We start from the raw sequence: 18509 nt of genomic DNA, 5'->3' as shown, positions 1-18509 counted from the left end.
CGAAGATAAACAAAGGTCTTACAGGTTTGGAACAACATGAGGGTGAATAATTAATGACAGGATTTTCATTTTTGGGTGAACTATCCCTTTAAGGTCGGTTATGTATTGACTGGGCATGTATGTACTGTAAACACACAACCTTATTACATGCTAAAAAAACCTTTGCGTATTTAATAGTGAATATAAAAATATTTAGTTTAAATATTAGAGAGGATAAAAGAGAACGGAAGTGATAGAGAAATAGTGTAATCTTCGTAATCTACCCTACAAAACACTGAATTATTCAGGCACCTGAGACATCATTTTTAGACTCAATTCTTGGACAAACTCAGCTTCGTTTTGTTGTCATTAAAGCCTCTAGATGCTTATATCGCAGAGATTTATGATCATGACTCATCCCTTTCAAGGATTCAAGGTTATAGTGATGGCACCGGACAAGGTCACTTCAAGCCGGGTGATATTCTCTGCTGGTGATCGGGTCTGATTTTTCTCAGTCTATCTTGTGGAGTCAGCACTTACGTGGACAAGAACTATGAATGAGACAGGTTTGCTCTGTCACCATGACAACAAAGGAAAGATCTATACAAACCCTTTCAGTCTTCCTCTGAGCATGGCAAACTCTCTTAGTTCCACCTCAGTTGCCTTGGTTGGACAAATTTAGAAAATGTAGCCACCATAAGTCAGCCTGAAGGAGAAAACATAATTATTTCATAAAGAGATTTAAAGGGATGGCACTGGAAATTCAATGTTTATGTCTAATCTATCTATCTATCCATCTATCTGTCTGTCTGTCTGTCTGTCTGTCTGTCTGTCTGTCTGTCGGTCGATCGATCGATCGATCGGTCTGTCTGTCTGTCTGTCTGTCTGTCTATCTATCTGTCTATCGATCGATCTATGTATCTATGTATCTATCTATCTATCTATCTATCTGTCTGTCTGTCTGTCTGTCTATCTATCTATCTGTCTGTCTGTCTATCTATCTATCTATCTATCTGTCTGTCTGTCTATCTATCTGTCTATCGATCGATCTATGTATCTATCTATCTATCTATCTATCTATCTATCTATCTATCTGTCTGTCTGTCTGTCTGTCTGTCTATCTATCTATCTGTCTGTCTGTCTATCTATCTATCTATCTATCTGTCTGTCTGTCTGTCTATCTATCTATCTATCTGTCTGTCTGTCTGTCTATCTGTCTATCTATCTATCTATCTATCTATCCAAACAAACACTACCAGTCAAGATTTTGAACAGTAAGATTTGTTTTTAATGTTTTTGCTTTATTGTTTTTTTAATTTAATGTCTTTTCTGCTGCATTTATTTGATCCAAAATACAGCAAAAACAGTACAATTTTGAAATATTTTTACTATTTAAAATAACTGTTTTCTATTTGAAATTTATATATATATATATATATATTATAATATTTAAAAACGTAATTTATTCCTGTGATTTCAAAGCTGAATTTTTAGCATCATTACTCCAGTCACATGATTCTGATTTGCTGCTCAAAAGATATATTTTTTATTATTATGCTGAAAACAGCTGAGTATATTTTTTAAGGTTCTTTGATGAAAAGAAAGTTCAGAAGAACAGCATTTATCAGAAATAGAAATCTTTTGTAACATTATAAAAGTCTTTTTTCATCACTTTTGATCAATTTAAAGCATCCTTGCTAAATAAAAGTATTAATTTATGTAATTTCTTCCCTAAATAAAATATACTGACTCCAAGTTTTTGAATAGTATAGTGTATAATGTTAAAAAAGCTTTTTATTTCAGATAATATTATAATGATTTCTTTAGGTTCATATGACACTGAAGAGTAATAATGCTGAAAATTCAGCTTTAATCACAGAAATGAATTACATTTTAAAATATATTCAAATAGAAAACTGTTATTCTAAATAGTAAAAATATTTCAAAAATGTACTATTTTGCTGTATTTTGAATAAATGCAGGCTTGGTGAGCAGAAAAGACTTTATTTTTATTTATTTATTTTTTTTAAATCTTACTGTTCAAAAACTTTTGACTGGTAGTGTAAGGGTAATAAACCCATACTTATCGTCCTAGCACTTAAAATCAGCGTTGTTTATATCTGAATACCCTCTAAAATATTAATAAATGTGACTATAAACCATTGCTAGCAAGAAATGCATGTATTGGTTACTACATGCTACTGTATATTATGTATCGACTAGTCACCTTCAAATGATCGGAGCACTTGTCACGTGATTGACATCTTAACATGCCACTAATATTATAATTTCTCAAACCACAGTGCTTTGGTTGGCAGTTGGCACTGATACAAGCACGAATGACCACTATTGTTAACCGTTTTTACATAAGAGACGCCCTAATGAGTGAAACAATGGGCCTGAGTGTATTCTACCATGCAGCTGCAGCCTCTTTTTAGATGCCTCAGGACGCTTGTATGCCCATGTGAGCGAGACCTCCAGACCACCACCTCCAGGGGGGCGTCAGATGACGACGCATACAAATAATTTTCACAAAGAAAGCGACCCCTTAGATTGCAATATACTAGTGCAGCGCTTCTACACGATAGTCTTTTCCAGGCAACCGTTTTACTGTCTGTGTTTGTCAGGTGAACCCCCAGACAAGATATTTAGATGCGTCAGTGCCCCCCTGCGCCTCAGAATAGACTCGTCCAGTTCTCATCACGGGAGCGAATCGATAGTTAAAGAAGCTTGAATATTGCAGCTCTGTTTCGGCACCGGCTGAAGTGACATCACGAGTCTTCAGGTAACGGCATCTGTTTATAGTGCTCAGACTTGGGTGAAGGTGATCAGTAGTCGTCTTAATTGATACAATGAGGCTAAGCTGTATTATATAACTGGCATGACGTTATGCTTTGAATGTAAGCTATAATTTGACGTTTTAAACTGGAGAAGATAAAGACTTTGTTTGTTTCCTCACAAATCTGTTGCTGTGTTTGGAAAAGTGTGATTATTTTTTTTCGTTTTCCGCCTCATTAACTAGCTAAGCCATAATTGGCATCACCTGGATATTTGTGATTAATTTCTTTATTGTTCATGCCGATTACTTTGATATCTTAAAAAATAGCTAAAGTTAATATTTTACAGTAATATTAACATAATTGCTCCATGCTCTATTACAGTGCGGAAAACAATGGAGGAGCAGAAGCTGAAAGATCCTATTAATAAAGTGTCTCTGATCAAAGGTAAAATCACATTACTGCACTTGAGTTTCTATAGTTGCTTAAGTGTTTTGAAGCAAACTATAGTGCTTTAATGTCCCCTTAGGCATTCATTTATAGGCTAGTAAACCTTGTTTTTTTTTTTAAGTATTTTTTATTTTGTTTACAGTACTGTGGTCTAAAATATAGATTGACAATGTAAGTTATTTTTGAGTAGAATTGGATTAAGCCTCTGTTATGTTTTTTTTTTTTAATACTACATTAATTATTTTTATAGTGCATTTTAATTATTTTTAACATGGATTCATATTTATTATGTGACATTTCTGTAAAATATGTGTTTTATTTGGCTATACCTATATTTTGCAGTGCTTTTCAGTAGTTCAATGAATAAAACCTTTTGTTTTGCAAAAATAATTTTATTATGCCCAATTTAATCATGCATGGCAGTGTTTTGTTATCATTAGTTGCAATGGAATGATTTTGGCTAGAACGGTTTTCCTGTCTGTGCTAATACTTTAATCATGATGGAAATGTCCGTCTGACTTTGTCTTCCTGTCTGTATGTCTATCTTTCTCCACACACTCAAAAATAAATTAGGCCAGAGCGTTCCTATGTGTCCTCGTACCCTGCTGCTTGAGTTCTTGATGCAGAATGGCATCAATAAACATTATCCACCGCAATACCTCATGAAACGTTAATGCCTCTCTGCTCTGGAAGTTGTGCTTGGCCTGCAAAGGCTTCGGTATTTTAGCTTAGTCATGCTAGTGAGGCATGTGAAGTTCAATTTTGTGGAATTACGTGTCTCTGATTGCAATGATATGTCCTTCATAGGGCCATTTATGGTATACACCCTTGAGTTGTAAGATGAGGTCATATCTTTCTGGAGCATTTGATAAGATGGCCTGGTTTTCGGCAACCCATATTTAGAGGAAGCGGGTTTGTTTCTAAGTTTAGGCAAACTAAATTACAGCCAGTAAATGTAACTTTTGCAGAGTAATAGATCAGTTGAAAATCTTTGTTAATGTTTTTGTAGGAGTTTAAAACTTTTCAGATTCATTATGAAATGGCACTGTGTTACATTAGAACTTTTAAAACTTTTAATCAAATGGCAGATTTATAAAAACCCCAGCCATCCCCAGATCCCAGTTTAAACCCTACTGATGACATTATGTTTTTAGGATAGATCTATTCTGAGTCAAGTTATTAATTCATGGAATAGGCCCATTTTCTGACCTCCAGGGAAATTACCATGCGATTCATTCTGATTTAATTAACCTTTGGAGACAGGGTTTGCACTTCGTCAGAGGGCAGAACAGTCCGGCGAAGTTGAAATGCAACTCATTGATGCTGATACAGAGATAGACACAGATCACCCATTAACTGTTGGTGAAAGAGTGATTTTCTGACAGCAGAGCGCCATAATAGTGTCTAATTATGCATGTAATAGTTCCCATTAGATGTCATCAGCGGTGGATGTGTAATCATTTCTCCAGATGAGCTGAGCAGGAGCACTGTGGAGGCCAGTGAGTCTGAGAAGGTCATCCAGCGGCTGAACCAGGAACTGCAGGAGGCCAATGAACAGGCCAACTCGGGCAAACACAAGTGTATTGAACTCCAAGGTAAAAGAAAAACCGTAAAGGGATGGCTCACCCAATGAAAATTACACCATGACTTACACACCCTTAAGCCATCCTAGGTGTATATGACTTTCTGCTCTCAGACGAATACGATCAGAGTTATGTTAAAAACTGTCCTGTCTCTGCCAGGCTTTATATTGGCAGTGAATGGGTGTTGAGAAAATAATAGTTGAATTTATAAAAATGACCCAGTTCAAAAGTTTACATACGCTTGATTCTTAGTACTGTGCTGTTACCTGAATGATCCACAGCTGTGTTTTTTTGTTTAGTGATTTGTTTGTCCTGACCAGTTGAACTGCCCGCTATTCTTCAGGTCCCACAAATTCTTTGGTTTTCCAGGATTTTTGTGTATTTGAACCCTTTCCAACAATGACTGTGTGATTTTGAGATCCATCTTTTCACACTGAGGACAACTGAGGGACTCATACGCAACTATTACAGAAGGTTCAAACACTCACTGATGCTTTAGAAGGAAAAAACATGCATTAAGAGCCAGGGGGTGAAAACTTTTGAACAGAATGGAGATGTGTACATTTTTCTTATTTTGCCTAAATATAATTTTTTTTTTCATTTAGTACTGCCCTTCAGAGGCTACAGAAGATGCTTACATGTTTCCCAGAAGACAAAATAAGTTCCCTGATCTTCAAATTCAAAAATGTGTTTACTGCCTGGCTCTTAATGCATTGTTTGTCCTTCTGAAAAATCAGTGAGCATTCGAATCTTCTGAAATGATTGCATACGAGTCGCTCAGTTGTCCTCAGTGTGAAAAGAAGGATCTCAAAATTATACAGTCATTGTGGAAAAGGGTTCAAATACAAAAAAATGCTGTATCAAGTGTATGTAAACTTTTGAACTGGGTCATTTTTATAAATTTAACTATTATTTTCTCTTGTGGACTAAATGTAAACATCTTTTATGTGAAATATCTTATTCAGGTCAGTACTAAATAAACAATAACTTGCATTTTGTATGATCCCTCTTATTTTGGTAAAATAATTAACATTTTTAATGAATCTGAAAGGGGGATGTAAACGTTTGACCTCAACTGTACATATGCTGGATAAGCTTGTGATATTATTTTGAAATGGCTGTCATGCTCAACAGGTCCCCCTAATGTCCTTTGCTGTGTATTACAGGTCTATTGGAGGAGGAGAAAAGGGCCAATAAGCAGCAAGCGGAGGAGTCTGCAAAACAGATAAAGGTCTTACAGAGTAAGTCAAGGAGGGTGTGTATGTCCTAAGTTATATTGCTAAACAATGTGATATACCATATGGTCTTTATGTGTCTGTATGCATTCAGCTCAGCTCCAGAAGCTGCAGGATGACATGGAGAATCTCAGGGATCAGAAGGACAGCGCAGTCTTCAGCTTGCGACAGGAAGCGCACACGGCTCAGGAGGAAGTGCAGGTGTTGCGCCGTACTATGGAGAAAACAGCAGCTGAGCGAGAGCATGAGGTCAGTGCGCTGAAGGGGAACCTAGCAACGCTAACTTCAGAGCTGGAAAAATGGCAGTTGGCTGCAAACAAGTACGAGCGTGAGCTTGACAGTGTACAGGCCAGTCACCAGCAGCAGAACCAGCAGAGAGACAGAGCTGCCAAACAACAAGGTATCCACAACCCCACAGATCACTAAAAAAAATCATAAAATTATGTGAGGACATCAACGTTTCTCATTCATATATTGTGCTAAACCTAAATGCAAATTCATGTGTGTTTATACTTCCACATTAATATGTGTATTGGATTTGATGAGGATGATGATAATAATAATAATAATAATAATAATAACCATCATCATCATCATCGTCATATTTATTATTAGTAGTAGGATTCGTGGTAGTAATAATAATAACTATACGATAAAAATACTAAATATGAGTAATCAAAACTAGCATTAACAAATAAGAATTTTATAATAATCTTATAATAATAACAACCACAACAACAACAACAGCTATGTTACAAATTAAAAACAATACCTCTATTAAAAATACTAAATAAAAAAAAATCTAATTGGCATTAACACATCAGATTTTCTGAGCATATAAATAATAATAATAATAATAATAATAATAATACTGCTATTGAATGATTAATCACGAGTAATTGCATCCAAATTAAGTTTTTGTGTAATATGTGTGTGTACTGTGTATATTTAATATGTATATATAAATACACAGACAAACAGTATATATTTTAAAATATTTGCATGTATTTACATATGTATATATTTATATTATTATAATTTATATTATATTAAATATTATATACATAATAAATGTACACACATTGTATATTATGTAAACAAAAACCTATTTTGGATGCGATTAATTGTGAGTAATAATAATAATAATAATAATGTAAACATTGATGTGCAATATTGAAAGTGTTCATTTTATCAAGATACAAATTAAGAAAATCCTATTTCCTTTGAAAAAAAAAAAAAGGATTAGGATTTTAAGATTTTACTGAAACAAATTAATAAAAATAAAAAAAAATAAAAATAAAAAAACATAACTATAATCTCATCAGGCAAAAATTTGATCTTTTGTCTCAGTTAAATTAAGGCTCTTTTTATGTCTTTCCCATATTCATGATCTCTTCGGGGAATTTGTCCTCCCTTCTCAGAAACTGACAAATGATATAATGTGTTTGTGGAGGTTACAAATCAAGCCCTAGGTTCATCTAACAACAGTCAGAGCAGTGTTTGCAGTAATCCGACAGATATTCAGAAGATGACTCACATTTCTCACATCACTTCCATCGTTATGTAACAGAGTAGCGTCGTGAGTCAGTGTTTTTGTGTGTGTGCGCGCACATGTGCTAGCTCTGTGCATTTGTGTGCTTGTCTTTGGGTATTTTTTTAATTGTGTGTGTGTGTGTGTGTGTGTACTTGTTTTTGCTACATTGTGGGGACCAAATGTCCCCACAAGGATAGTAAAACCTGAAATTTTTGACATTGTGGGGACTGGCTTGAGGTCCCCATGGGTACAAAAGCTTATAAATCATACAGAATGAGTTTTTTTGAGAAAGTAAAAATGCAGAAAGTTTTCTGTAAGGGTTAGGTTTAGGGGTAGGGTTAGGGTAAGGGGATAGAAAATACAGTGTGGAGAGTATAAAAACCATTGCACCTATGGAGAGTCCCCACAAGGATAATAAACCAGACGTGTGTGTGTGTGTGTGTGTGTGTGTGGTGCAGCGAGTGAGCTGGAGCGGCTGCAGAAGGACTGTGAGAGCCTGAGGAGGGAGGTTGCGTCTCTGAGGTCAGAGAGAGAGCAGCTGGCTGATAAACAGCAGAAAGAGAAGATCAGCCTGCAGAGTGAGAGCAGCACCCTGCGCTCAGAGAAAGAACAGCTACTGAAGAAACAACAGCAGCTGGAGAAAGAGCTGGACAGGTCTGTATAATATGCAGTTACACTCTTAAAAATAAAGGTGCTTTAAAAGGTTCTTCACATGCCATAGAAGAACCATTTTTGCTTCCACAAAGTCAAAGGTTCTTTAAAGAACCATCTCTTTTTTACCTTTTTATAATCTGTAAAACCTTCTTTCACCACAAAGAACCTTTTGTGAAACAAAGGTTCTTCAGATGTTAAAGGCTCTTTATGGAACCATTTAGACAAAAAAGGTTCTTCTATGGCATCGTGAAGCATTTTATTGTAAGAGTGTACTTTGAAGGTGAAGTGTGTCATTTCCGTGCCGCTAAAAGCACCAAATGTAATTGCAAACTGTTTTAAAATGGACTGTTCAAACAGATTCCCACTCTAAACTCTTGCTATTAGTTGAGTCAGTGTTGTCATGTCAGACATGTTCAAAGACACCAATTTTTAATGTTTAACCACAATGTTTAAAATTTCTTAGGGAAATTATAGGGATAGTTCACCCAAAAATTATAATTCTGTCTTTATTTACTGTCTTTATATACCCTCAGATTGTTGTGTGACATGTCTTCGGGTTAACAGCATGTCATTAACCCCATGATTTTTGGAGTTCATATGAACTACTACTTTAGTGCTTTGATGGTTCTTTTTGGTTTATTGGGGAGTTTGAGAAAACATTATAATTTTTTTGGCATGAGGAAAAAACATACAGGTAAGGAACAACATGAGGATGAGTGAGGAACGTTGGAATATTTATTTCTGGGTGAATTATTCATATAGGTTCACTTATCATTAGATGTTAAAATGGGATAGAAAAAAATATTTATAGGGTACATGTCATGAAAATCTGACTTTTTCCGTGTTTAAGTGCTATAACTGGGTCCCCGGTGCATTTACCAACCCAGAAAACATAAAAAGGACAACCCAGTAACTTTATTTTGGTAAAGCTTTTTTTGCAAGCATGTGAAAAAATAATGAGCTACTCAGATTTCGCTTTCCCCATGACGTGGTAAAGGGATCTTATTATAATATTACCGCCTCTTAATCTGCACGTTTTCACCCATGGCGCCACCATTGTGTTTTCGCAAGCGACAATGATGTACCAGTTCTAACTCCATGGTGAAAGTTCAAGCAAAGCATGCTAACTATTCTGTGGGCTACACAGAAAAGCTCAGAACACCAATTAGAGTCACCAAAAAAATCTTTTTTAATAATAGTAATTTCATTTTTTTTTTTTCAAAATATAATTAAAATATTACGTGTTACTTCTCTAACACATCTACTGCTTACACAAACACTGATCACACTACAACAGGTGAACTAATTCCAGTACAGAACCTAATAGGACGTTGACTGAACGAATCACTCCCCGAGACGACTCGTTCTTCCTGAGTCACATTAAAGATTCATTCAAAATGAATGAATCCTTCAAGAACAACCCATCACTAATTCGTAGCATCGTGAGCGCGCATCCCAGAGCCTGTGCTACATGAGCGTTTGGGCTTAAAAAGTATACTTTTTTTTTTTTTTTTTTTTTTGAGGAAAAAATTACGGAACGTTCGCTAGATAAGACCTTTCTTTCTCGTCTTAGAAAACTGTATATCAGAATTTTAAACTAGTATGGCTATAAAACGCATGATTTCAACACGATAGACATAATTAAAACCAAACAGATGTTTTTTATCTGCATCATCATTACATGCACTCTTCTCTTATTTAACTCTTTCCCCACCAAACAGTATCTTAGGTACGAGCTGTAAAGGCACAGTCCTATTCTGGAAAAGGGGGCGGGGAGCAGCAGCTCATTTGCATTTAAAGAGCCATGCGCGAAAACAGTGTGTTTCTGCTTCTGCTTCACAGAAATGATCTGTGGGGTATTTGGAGCTGAAACTTCACAGACACAATCTGGGGACACCTGAGACTTATATTACATCTTGTAAAAAGGGGCATAATAGGTCGCCAGTAATCTCATTAAGCATTGTATGCTACTTTTAATGTGAAACAAACTCTCAGCTCTCAAATTCTGTCAATTGTACCATGAAAGTCAAACAAATGTTGTTTTGATGCTCTTTAATGTGTTGTGATAGATCACTTTAGAGACTTGTGTTGAATAATTCGGTCATTAAAACAAAATTTTTGTATTTTAATGGAGTAAAAACACACTCATGTTTTTAATACTTGATTTATAAAACAACCTTATGTGCAATTTAAATGTTTGTACGAAATTCAGTGTTGATTATTATATCTAAAAATAAACAGCAATTGAATTTAGGCTAAATATAACCTTTAATATTACAGTAGTGCACAAACCTGCAGGGTTCCCTGTATCTCTTTCTTTTAAAAGAATTTTTTTTCCTTTTACAAAATTGGTATATGCTTCTGCTTTGGATATCTATGCAAATGAATCAATATCAAATTGAACCACATCAGGATTGGAGTTGAATCGAATCGTGAAATCTGAACCAATACACAGCCCTACACTTCACCTTTAACTCTTTCCCTGCTGGCGTTTTTGAAAAAAAAAGTTGCCAGCCTTGCATTTTTGGTAATTTTCACTAAAATTTGATAATAATATTGATGATAACAAAACATAATGTTCATTAAAAAGCAACATTTTGAACAAAAAGCTGAAAACAAAACAAAAAAAAAACATTTTTATCAAATACTAAATCTGGATCATATTCAGTGTGTTGATCAAAGCATAGATACAGTAGATAGCTTCCATCATCGCTCCCAAAGCTTCACAGTCCTTTACCACTTCCTGGATTGGCATTTCACTCGGTAACATTAGGCAGCTTTCATTTAGATGCTGTTAATTGTTGATGATCGCATTACTTTTCAAATGCATCCGTTTACATATGAGATTGTTTGTTTCTGCATCTTCCTCACCTGTGTTTTTGCTCGGGAGATTCTGGACTCATTAAGAGGAGATGCGTAATATATCGCCCCCTAGCACATAACAGTGAAAACATAAAAACCTGGAAAATTCTGTGTTTGGTGGGGAAAGAGTTAAATAAGAGAAGAGTGCATGTAATGATGATGCAGTCTCTCTGGAATTTGCCAACAGTTCCAAGAAACAGAACACAGGCCTGAGCAACACGGTCAAGACACTGGAGAAGACGCAGGTGGACCTGGAGAAACGGCTGAGCGTCCTGCAAGAGGAACACCAGAAAGCCACCAGCCAGCTGGAGCAAAGCAATAGCAGGATCAAAGAACTGCAGAAAGAGGTTATTCCCATCGTAGTTGAGAAAGAAAGAAAGTAGAGCTTAGACTCATTAGCAGGCATGTCACAAAAGAGCTCTGCTCCTAAAAAAAGACCTGGCCCCTGGATACAGAGAGTGTGTGTGTATGTATGTATGTATGTGTGTGTGTGTGTTATTGACTAGGCTCATTGCTCCTTGTGAAAGATTCCTAACTCTCTTTCTCTTTTTTGCTCTTAGTATGAGGAGATCCAGGCAGAGCTGTCAGGCCTCAGGGAGAAGTATGAGAATGCAGAGGAGGAGAAACGCTCCTTCACTTTGGAGCTGCAGCAGAGCCAAGAGCGCCTGAGGCTTCTGCAGGACAAAGAAAACCATGTGAGTGTTCAATCCACGTAATGCTGATGTTCAACAACAGGGGCACTGACAATAGGGACAGTTCAAGAGGAAAGTGCACATATTGCGTTGTTGTTTTGCCCTTGAAATCAACGCTGAAAAACATAGCATCATTTGTTTGACAATGCACTTCTGACAGTTTGTTTAAACATTTTGTATAGCCTGAAGGTGAAGTGTGTAATTTCTGTGGCCAACAACGACACCAAACTGAATTGCAGACTGTTTCCAAACAGGTTTCCCCAAATACAATAAATCCTCCCCACAATTCCATGTGACAACAGAAAATACATACAAAATACAAAAACCAGGAAGAAAACCACAGTTTTTAATATTTCATTTAATATTTTTCTAGCAGTTTCATGTATATAAATATATATATTGTATATATGTATAAATATTTATACTCTTACTTTTTTTTATTATTTTTTTTTTAAAAACTAAATTATCCAAGGGAAACATCCTAGATTTATAGCTAGTATTTTTTTATTTTATTTTATTTTTTTATAAATAAATTATTCAAGGGAAACACCCTGGATTTATAACTAGTATTTATTTTATCTTTTATTTTATTTTATTTTACAAATAAATTGTTTAATGGAAACACCCTAGATCTATAGCAGTTTTGTATTTTTTATTATTTTTTATTTTTTTTATTTATATATATTTTTGTATTATTTTATTTTATTTTATTTTTTTTATTTTATTTTAAAAATAAATTATCCAAGGGAAACAACCTGGATTATTTTTTTATTTTATTTTATTTTATTTTGTTTTATTTAAAAAAAAAACATTATCCAAGGGAAACATCCTAAATGTTATGTTATGTTATGTTATGTTATGTTATGTTATGTTATGTTATGTTATTTTAAAAATTAATTATCCAAGGGAAACACTCTGGATTTATTTTATTTTATTTTATTTAATTTTAAATTATCCAAGGGAAACATCCTAAATTTATGTGTTTGTTGTGTTGTGTTGTGTTGTGTTGTGTTGTGTTGTGTTGTGTTGTGTTGTGTTGTGTTGTGTTGTGTTGTGTTGTGTTGTGTTGTGTTAAAAAATAATTATCCAAGGGAAACACCCTGGATTTATTTTATTTTATTTTATTTTATTTTGTTTTATTTTATTATTTTATTTTATTTTAAAAATAAATTATCCAAGGGTAACATCCTAAATTTATAGCTAGTGTTATTTTATTTTATTTTTTATTTTCTATTTATTTTTTATTTTATGTTATTTTATTTAAAAAATAAATTATCCAAGGAAACGTTGAACATCACATTTAAACAAACATCTGTGTTGTCTCTGCACATTAACCTGGAAAAGGGGAAGAGTTTTAACAATAAAACAATTATACACTTCACCTTTTTATTTCCTTATCTTGATGACAGTTAAATTCACCAATCCAATAATAGCGAACATAAACACAAGCCACTCATTCAGTAATATCCCTCCCTTCCCTCCTTTAGCTGTCTTTATTGCAGCCCATCCTAGCCGTAGCCATCGGCCTTGTCCTGGCTTTGCTGTATTGGTGCTTGGGCCCATTGTGGTAGAAAGGTACACAGTGCTCCTGTCCCGTCTCATTCCTCTGCTTAAGCATCCATCATCCTCAGGGCTATGCATGACCACTAAACAATTCTCTCAGCTTAAGCTACCAAATACTGTCCGGTCGTCTGCAAAATGCCTCTGTTTCCCTACTACAGGTCCGCTTTTGTATTCTAAGACGCACACTAACAAGTGTCTCTAACCAGTCAACTCCATTTTGTAGGTTGTAGTTTTCCAGCGTAGCTCTGAGGCATCCCGGCTCTCTTTGTCCTCCACCGTACATCCTCCGCCGTCCTCGTCTTGTGTGTCCTGACCTCAGCTTCTCCGCGTCCTGTCCTTGTGGCTTTCATGTCTCCGTCTCGGCTCATGTGCATCCTTTGATTGTAAACGTGTTCTGATAGGTGATGCGGTACTACAGATGATGTCATCTGTGTGTTTGTTCTTGCAGGGGAAATGGATCCGGTGGATGCCCGTCGCTGCTGTAACCATCGCCGTGACGGGGTATTTGCTTACAAAGACCTCAAAATGAACAACGTGATGAACCAGTAACAAACACACGCACCGTGACATGCATACCTAGTAAATGTTTCTCAAACGTGTTGACATTTGTGTCCTTTTAGTCTGTGTAGTTTGAGTAACGAGTGTTAAATGCAACTTCTTACTCGAGTATTGAAGGACTTAGAATAATACTGTCACAACTTTTTCATTTGCACCATATATCATTTTTTAAAGTAGAGATTCTGTATGCATAGCATTTTGAAGTATCTGACTAATAACAGATATTTTATCGAACACCGTTGCTTTGCCAAACAAACACTTAGTGAATTGCCTTATATAACTTAACCTTAGATAAACCTTTATACCTCCCTGAATGGACACGTTCATGAGAACTGATTCAGAATTGCGAAGCCCACTGCAATAACACATTCAAGACCATTGCGGTCCATTAAGTTTTCTGTGGCTAAATCTGCCATATAACGTGTTTGTGTCCTTGCACCTTATACAAAGCCATTAGTGATTAGTCTATGCACTGTACTTTATTGTGATAAGGATTTGACATATTAATGATGATGATGATGATGATGATAATAAGCACTGTTCACTTGGGACATTAGAGCGTTAATGTGTCCTAAAAAGACCTATAATAGAGTGTTTATGATTATTATGTTTATTACTTGTACAGAGGAAAAACTACCTGATCTAACAAATATCATAATTACAATAAATCAGCAAAAGTGGAGTTCAACCCTATTAAGTCCCTGTTTAATTTTTATACACTTATTTATGCATATCAGCAGAATTGTATTTCGATCACTTTGCAGTAGGGTCAATTTGTAAACATTCGGTGCGATTAAATAACATGTTGTTTATAGAATTATTTCACTCCAGAATTACAATTTTCTTATAATTTACTCACCCCTATCCACCCAAGATGTTCATGTCTTTCTTCAGCTCAAAAGTTTTTGAAGAAAATATTCCAGGATTTTTCTCCATATAGTGGACTTCAGTGGTGCCCAATGGGATGTAGGTCCAAATTGCAGTTTCAGTGCAGCTTTAAAAGGCTCTTAAACAATCCCAGCTGAGGAATAAAAGTCTAGTGAAAAGATTCTAGTGAAATAATCGGTTTTCTTAAAAAAAAAAAAAAAAAAAAGACATTTTACGTACTTTTTAACCACAAATGCACGTCTTGCACTAGCTCTGCATCCACAACTTCACACATTACATAGTCACGTTGGAAAGGTCATGCGTGACGTAGGTGGAAGTACCACACAGTGTTTACAAAACGTGGAAAGAAAGTCAAACGCCCTTTACAAAAAAAGGTAAAACAACAATGTCGGATGATTTTGAAGTTGGAGGAGAAAATTAACCAACTAACCACGTGTGACCTTTCCTACGTGACTGTAATGTGTGAGTTCAAGCTAGTGCAAGATGAACATTTGTGGTTAAAAAGTATATTAAATGTTTAACTTTTTTAAAAAATGATCATTTTGCTAGATAAGACCCTTATTCCTCGACTGGGATTGTGTAGAGCTCTTTAAAGTTGCTATGAAACTGCAGTTTGGACCTTCAACCCGTTGTACACCATTGAAGTCCACTATATGAAGAAAAAACCTGAAAGGTTTTCCTCAAAAACCATTTCTTTTCGACTGAAGTAAGAAAGATATGAACATTTTGGGTGACATGAGGGTAAGTAAATTATCAGGAAATTAATTCAGGAGTGAACTAATATGTTTTTCTTCAGTTGTCCTTGCAGTATACAATTTGACCACTACAGTTTAATTCACATGTACAGAACGTAAATTATAACTAATTCTTGTTAGTCCGATTCTTTAGACTCTTATGAATGGGTTCTTTTTAGTGAATCATTAACATGCAGTGTAACCAGGGTTGCCAGGTTTGCTAAACAACAACTGCCAAAGTGTTATTGAAAACTAGCCCAATCTGTTTTTTTTTCCATGGTTTTCCCCTAAGTCGGGAGTCCCCTGCTTTGAAATAGAGAGATAGAGAGATCGCTTTATACCGCGGACTTAAAAAAAAAAAAAAAAAAAAAAAAAAAAAAAAAAAAACGCACCACAACTGCAGACTTGGCAGCCCTAAGTGTGACTAGTGTTAGTCTTGATTTTTCTAACAAATGACTCTTATGAATGTAGCGAATTAAAAAGCAGAGCACAGCAAATGTTAGTTTAAGTCTTGAGACTAAAGTGAGCTGGTTCTTTTTAGTGAATCAAAAATTTACAGGGTCACCAGGTTTTTTTTTTTTTTTTCTCTGTGGATTACTCCTCTGTTGCGGGTCCCTCCTTTGAAATAGCGAGATGGAGAGATCGCTTTCAATTGCGGACCAAAAAAAAAAAAAAAAAACAACCTGCAGGAGAACTGCAGACTTGGCAGCACTGAGTGTGACTAGTGTTGATCTTGAGTTGTCTTACAACAAATGACTCTTATGAACCGGATCTTTTTAGTGAATCAAAAAACAAAGCAGAGCAATTGTTAGTCTTGAGACAAAAGTGAACTTGTTCTTTTTAGAGAATCAAAAATATACAATGTGACCAGGGTTGCCAGGTTTGTGAAACAAAACCAGCCCAATTGCTGTTGAAAATTTGCCAAATTGTGTGTTTATTTTTTGTCTCTTTGTGGTTTTCCCCTCTAGAGAGAGAGAGATTGCTTTAAACCATAGACTTAAACCCCAACAACTGCGGACTTGGCAACACTGAGTGTGACAAATGTTAGTCTTGATTCTTACAACAAATGACTCTTATGATCCAGTTCTTTTTTGTGAATCAAAAAACAGAGAGCTCAGCAAATGTTAGTCTGAGTCTTGTGACAAAAGTGAGCTGGTTCTTTTTAGTGCATCAATAACATACAATGCAGGGTTGCCAGATCTGTGAAACAAAACTAGTCCAATTGTTTTTTTTTTTTGTTTTTTTTTCCCTGTGGTTTTTCCCTCTGTTGGGGGTCACCTCTGTTGAAATGGTGAGCTAGAGAGATTCCTTTAGACCAGTGGTTCTCAACTCCAAACCATGGGGCCCACTGCTCTGCACATTTTGTATGTTTCTGAATCAGGTTAGTGAAATGAGGGAGACACATAAAATGCACAGAGCAGTGGGCCTCGAGGACTGGAGTTGAGAACCACTGCTTTAAACCATTGACTAAACAAACCCCAACAACTCGGCGGAAAACTGCAGACTTGGTAACACTGAGTGTGACTATTGTAAGCCTTGATTCTCACAACAAATAACTCTTATGAACCGGTTCTTTTTTTTGTGAATCAAAAAACAAAGAGCTCATCAAATATTAGTCTGAGTCTTGTGACAAAAGTGAACTGGTTCTTTTTAGTGCATCAATAACATACAGTGTAGGGTTGCCAGGTCTGTGAAACAAAACTAGTCCAATTGCTATTAAAAACTTGCCAAATCAAGTTTTTTTTTCTGTGGTTTTCACCTCTGTTTGGGGTCCCCTCCTTTAAAATTTTGAGATGGTGAGATCGCTTTAAACCATGAACTAAAAAAAAAACCTCCAGGAAAATCACAGATTTTCAGTGGAGGGTTAGGTCCAGTGAATCAGAAATGTACAATGTGACCAGGGTTGCCAGCTCTGCGAAACAAAATTGTGTGTGGTTTTTTTGTTTGTTTGTTTTTTGTTTTTCCCCCCCTGTGGTTTTCCCCTCTGTTGGGGGTCCCCTCTGTTGAAATAGTGAGATAGAGAGATCGCTTTAAACCAGTGGTTCTCAACTCCAGACATCGGGATCCACTGCTTTGCACATTTTGTATGTTTCTGAATCTGACACACTCAGTTCAGTTCATGGATCTTTCTTCCAAAGAGCTGATGATCTGAATCAGGTGAGTTAAATGAGGGAGACACACAAAATGTGCAGAACAGTGGGCTATTGACTAAACAAAACTCCAACAACTCGGAGGAAAACTGCAAACTTGGCAGCATTGAGTGACTAGTGGTTAGCCTTGATTCTTACAACAAATGACTCTTATGAACCAGTTCCGGTTCCAGAATCAATACATACAAGTGACCAATGTAGTCTGATTCCAGAAATGAATCTCTCAATAAGTTTCAATAAGCTTTTAGTACAATGCAGCCTTATATTTCTTTCTGTGAGACTGTATAAGCAAAGTGCACATGTATAACTGAAATAAATCAAATCAAGAGCTTGTGAGTCAAATCAATTTGGGAAATCAATATCAAGGCCTAATAACCTTGTAAAGTATTAAGACTGCCAGTATGCATTAATTAAAACAAAAACATATTCTGGGCACATAAATGCACCCCTGCGAATCGATGGCCCCATAACTAAGTTTGTCATAAACCTGCAGCCAAAGGCCCATGCTTTCACATCCACCCCGATGAGTCATCCCTCCTCGACACCGCATGGGAAATACGAGGACGTGCCCAGACCAAAAGAGCTCTGGCTATAATACACTCAGTTTATTCTGCAGTAAATAAAGAGTAACGTCACCAGCGATAAGGTTATCAGCAACAGTGATGTCAGACCTTCATCTGGCTGCAGGTGGGAATTAGCCGAATTCCCCAGGCCTGAGGATCCTGTTTCTGACCCCGTCTTCCTAGTAAATACATTCTTCAAGCACTGATGTAACTACAATCTGTTTTTATTATTCCTTTGCACGATGTGGGGTTGCGGTGTGATGACACAGTTCATGTCAGAGTAAAAA

At 35.9% G+C, this 18509-nt stretch overlaps 1 protein-coding gene across 2 annotated transcripts; it reads left to right on the top strand.

The window, feature by feature from the left end:
- Window positions 1–2536: 2536 nt before the first annotated feature.
- On the top strand, window positions 2537–14575 carry slmapb (sarcolemma associated protein b). 2 transcript variants are annotated; one of them, XM_051097083.1, is made up of 10 exons: window positions 2537–2764; window positions 3141–3203; window positions 4676–4801; window positions 5956–6030; window positions 6119–6424; window positions 8017–8212; window positions 11262–11421; window positions 11635–11769; window positions 13254–13341; window positions 13778–14575. In XM_051097083.1, the coding sequence occupies exons 2-9, from the start codon at window positions 3152–3154 to the stop codon at window positions 13335–13337; spliced, it is 1134 nt and encodes a 377-aa protein (XP_050953040.1). In that variant the 5' UTR covers window positions 2537–2764; window positions 3141–3151; the 3' UTR covers window positions 13338–13341; window positions 13778–14575. The 2 variants fall into 2 exon arrangements, with proteins under 2 accessions (XP_050953040.1, XP_050953039.1); XM_051097082.1 differs by lacking the exons at window positions 2537–2764; window positions 13254–13341 and adding an exon at window positions 2846–2879.
- Window positions 14576–18509: the final 3934 nt, after the last annotated feature.

Source organism: Labeo rohita, chromosome 23 (genome assembly GCF_022985175.1).
Source record: "Labeo rohita strain BAU-BD-2019 chromosome 23, IGBB_LRoh.1.0, whole genome shotgun sequence".
Lineage (NCBI taxonomy): Eukaryota > Metazoa > Chordata > Actinopteri > Cypriniformes > Cyprinidae > Labeo > Labeo rohita.
Note: the sequence above shows the minus strand (reverse complement) of the source record. Positions and strands in the feature narration are given on the sequence as shown.

What these genes read in the sequence shown, in the direction of transcription:
- slmapb (XM_051097082.1), top strand. An exon ending in CAGAGCTGCCAAACAACAAG is followed by an intron (nt 6,425 to 8,016) that starts GTATCCACAACC and finishes TGTGTGGTGCAG; the next exon opens with CGAGTGAGCTGGAGCGGCTG. An exon ending in TGCAGGACAAAGAAAACCAT is followed by an intron (nt 11,770 to 13,777) that starts GTGAGTGTTCAA and finishes TTGTTCTTGCAG; the next exon opens with GGGAAATGGATCCGGTGGAT.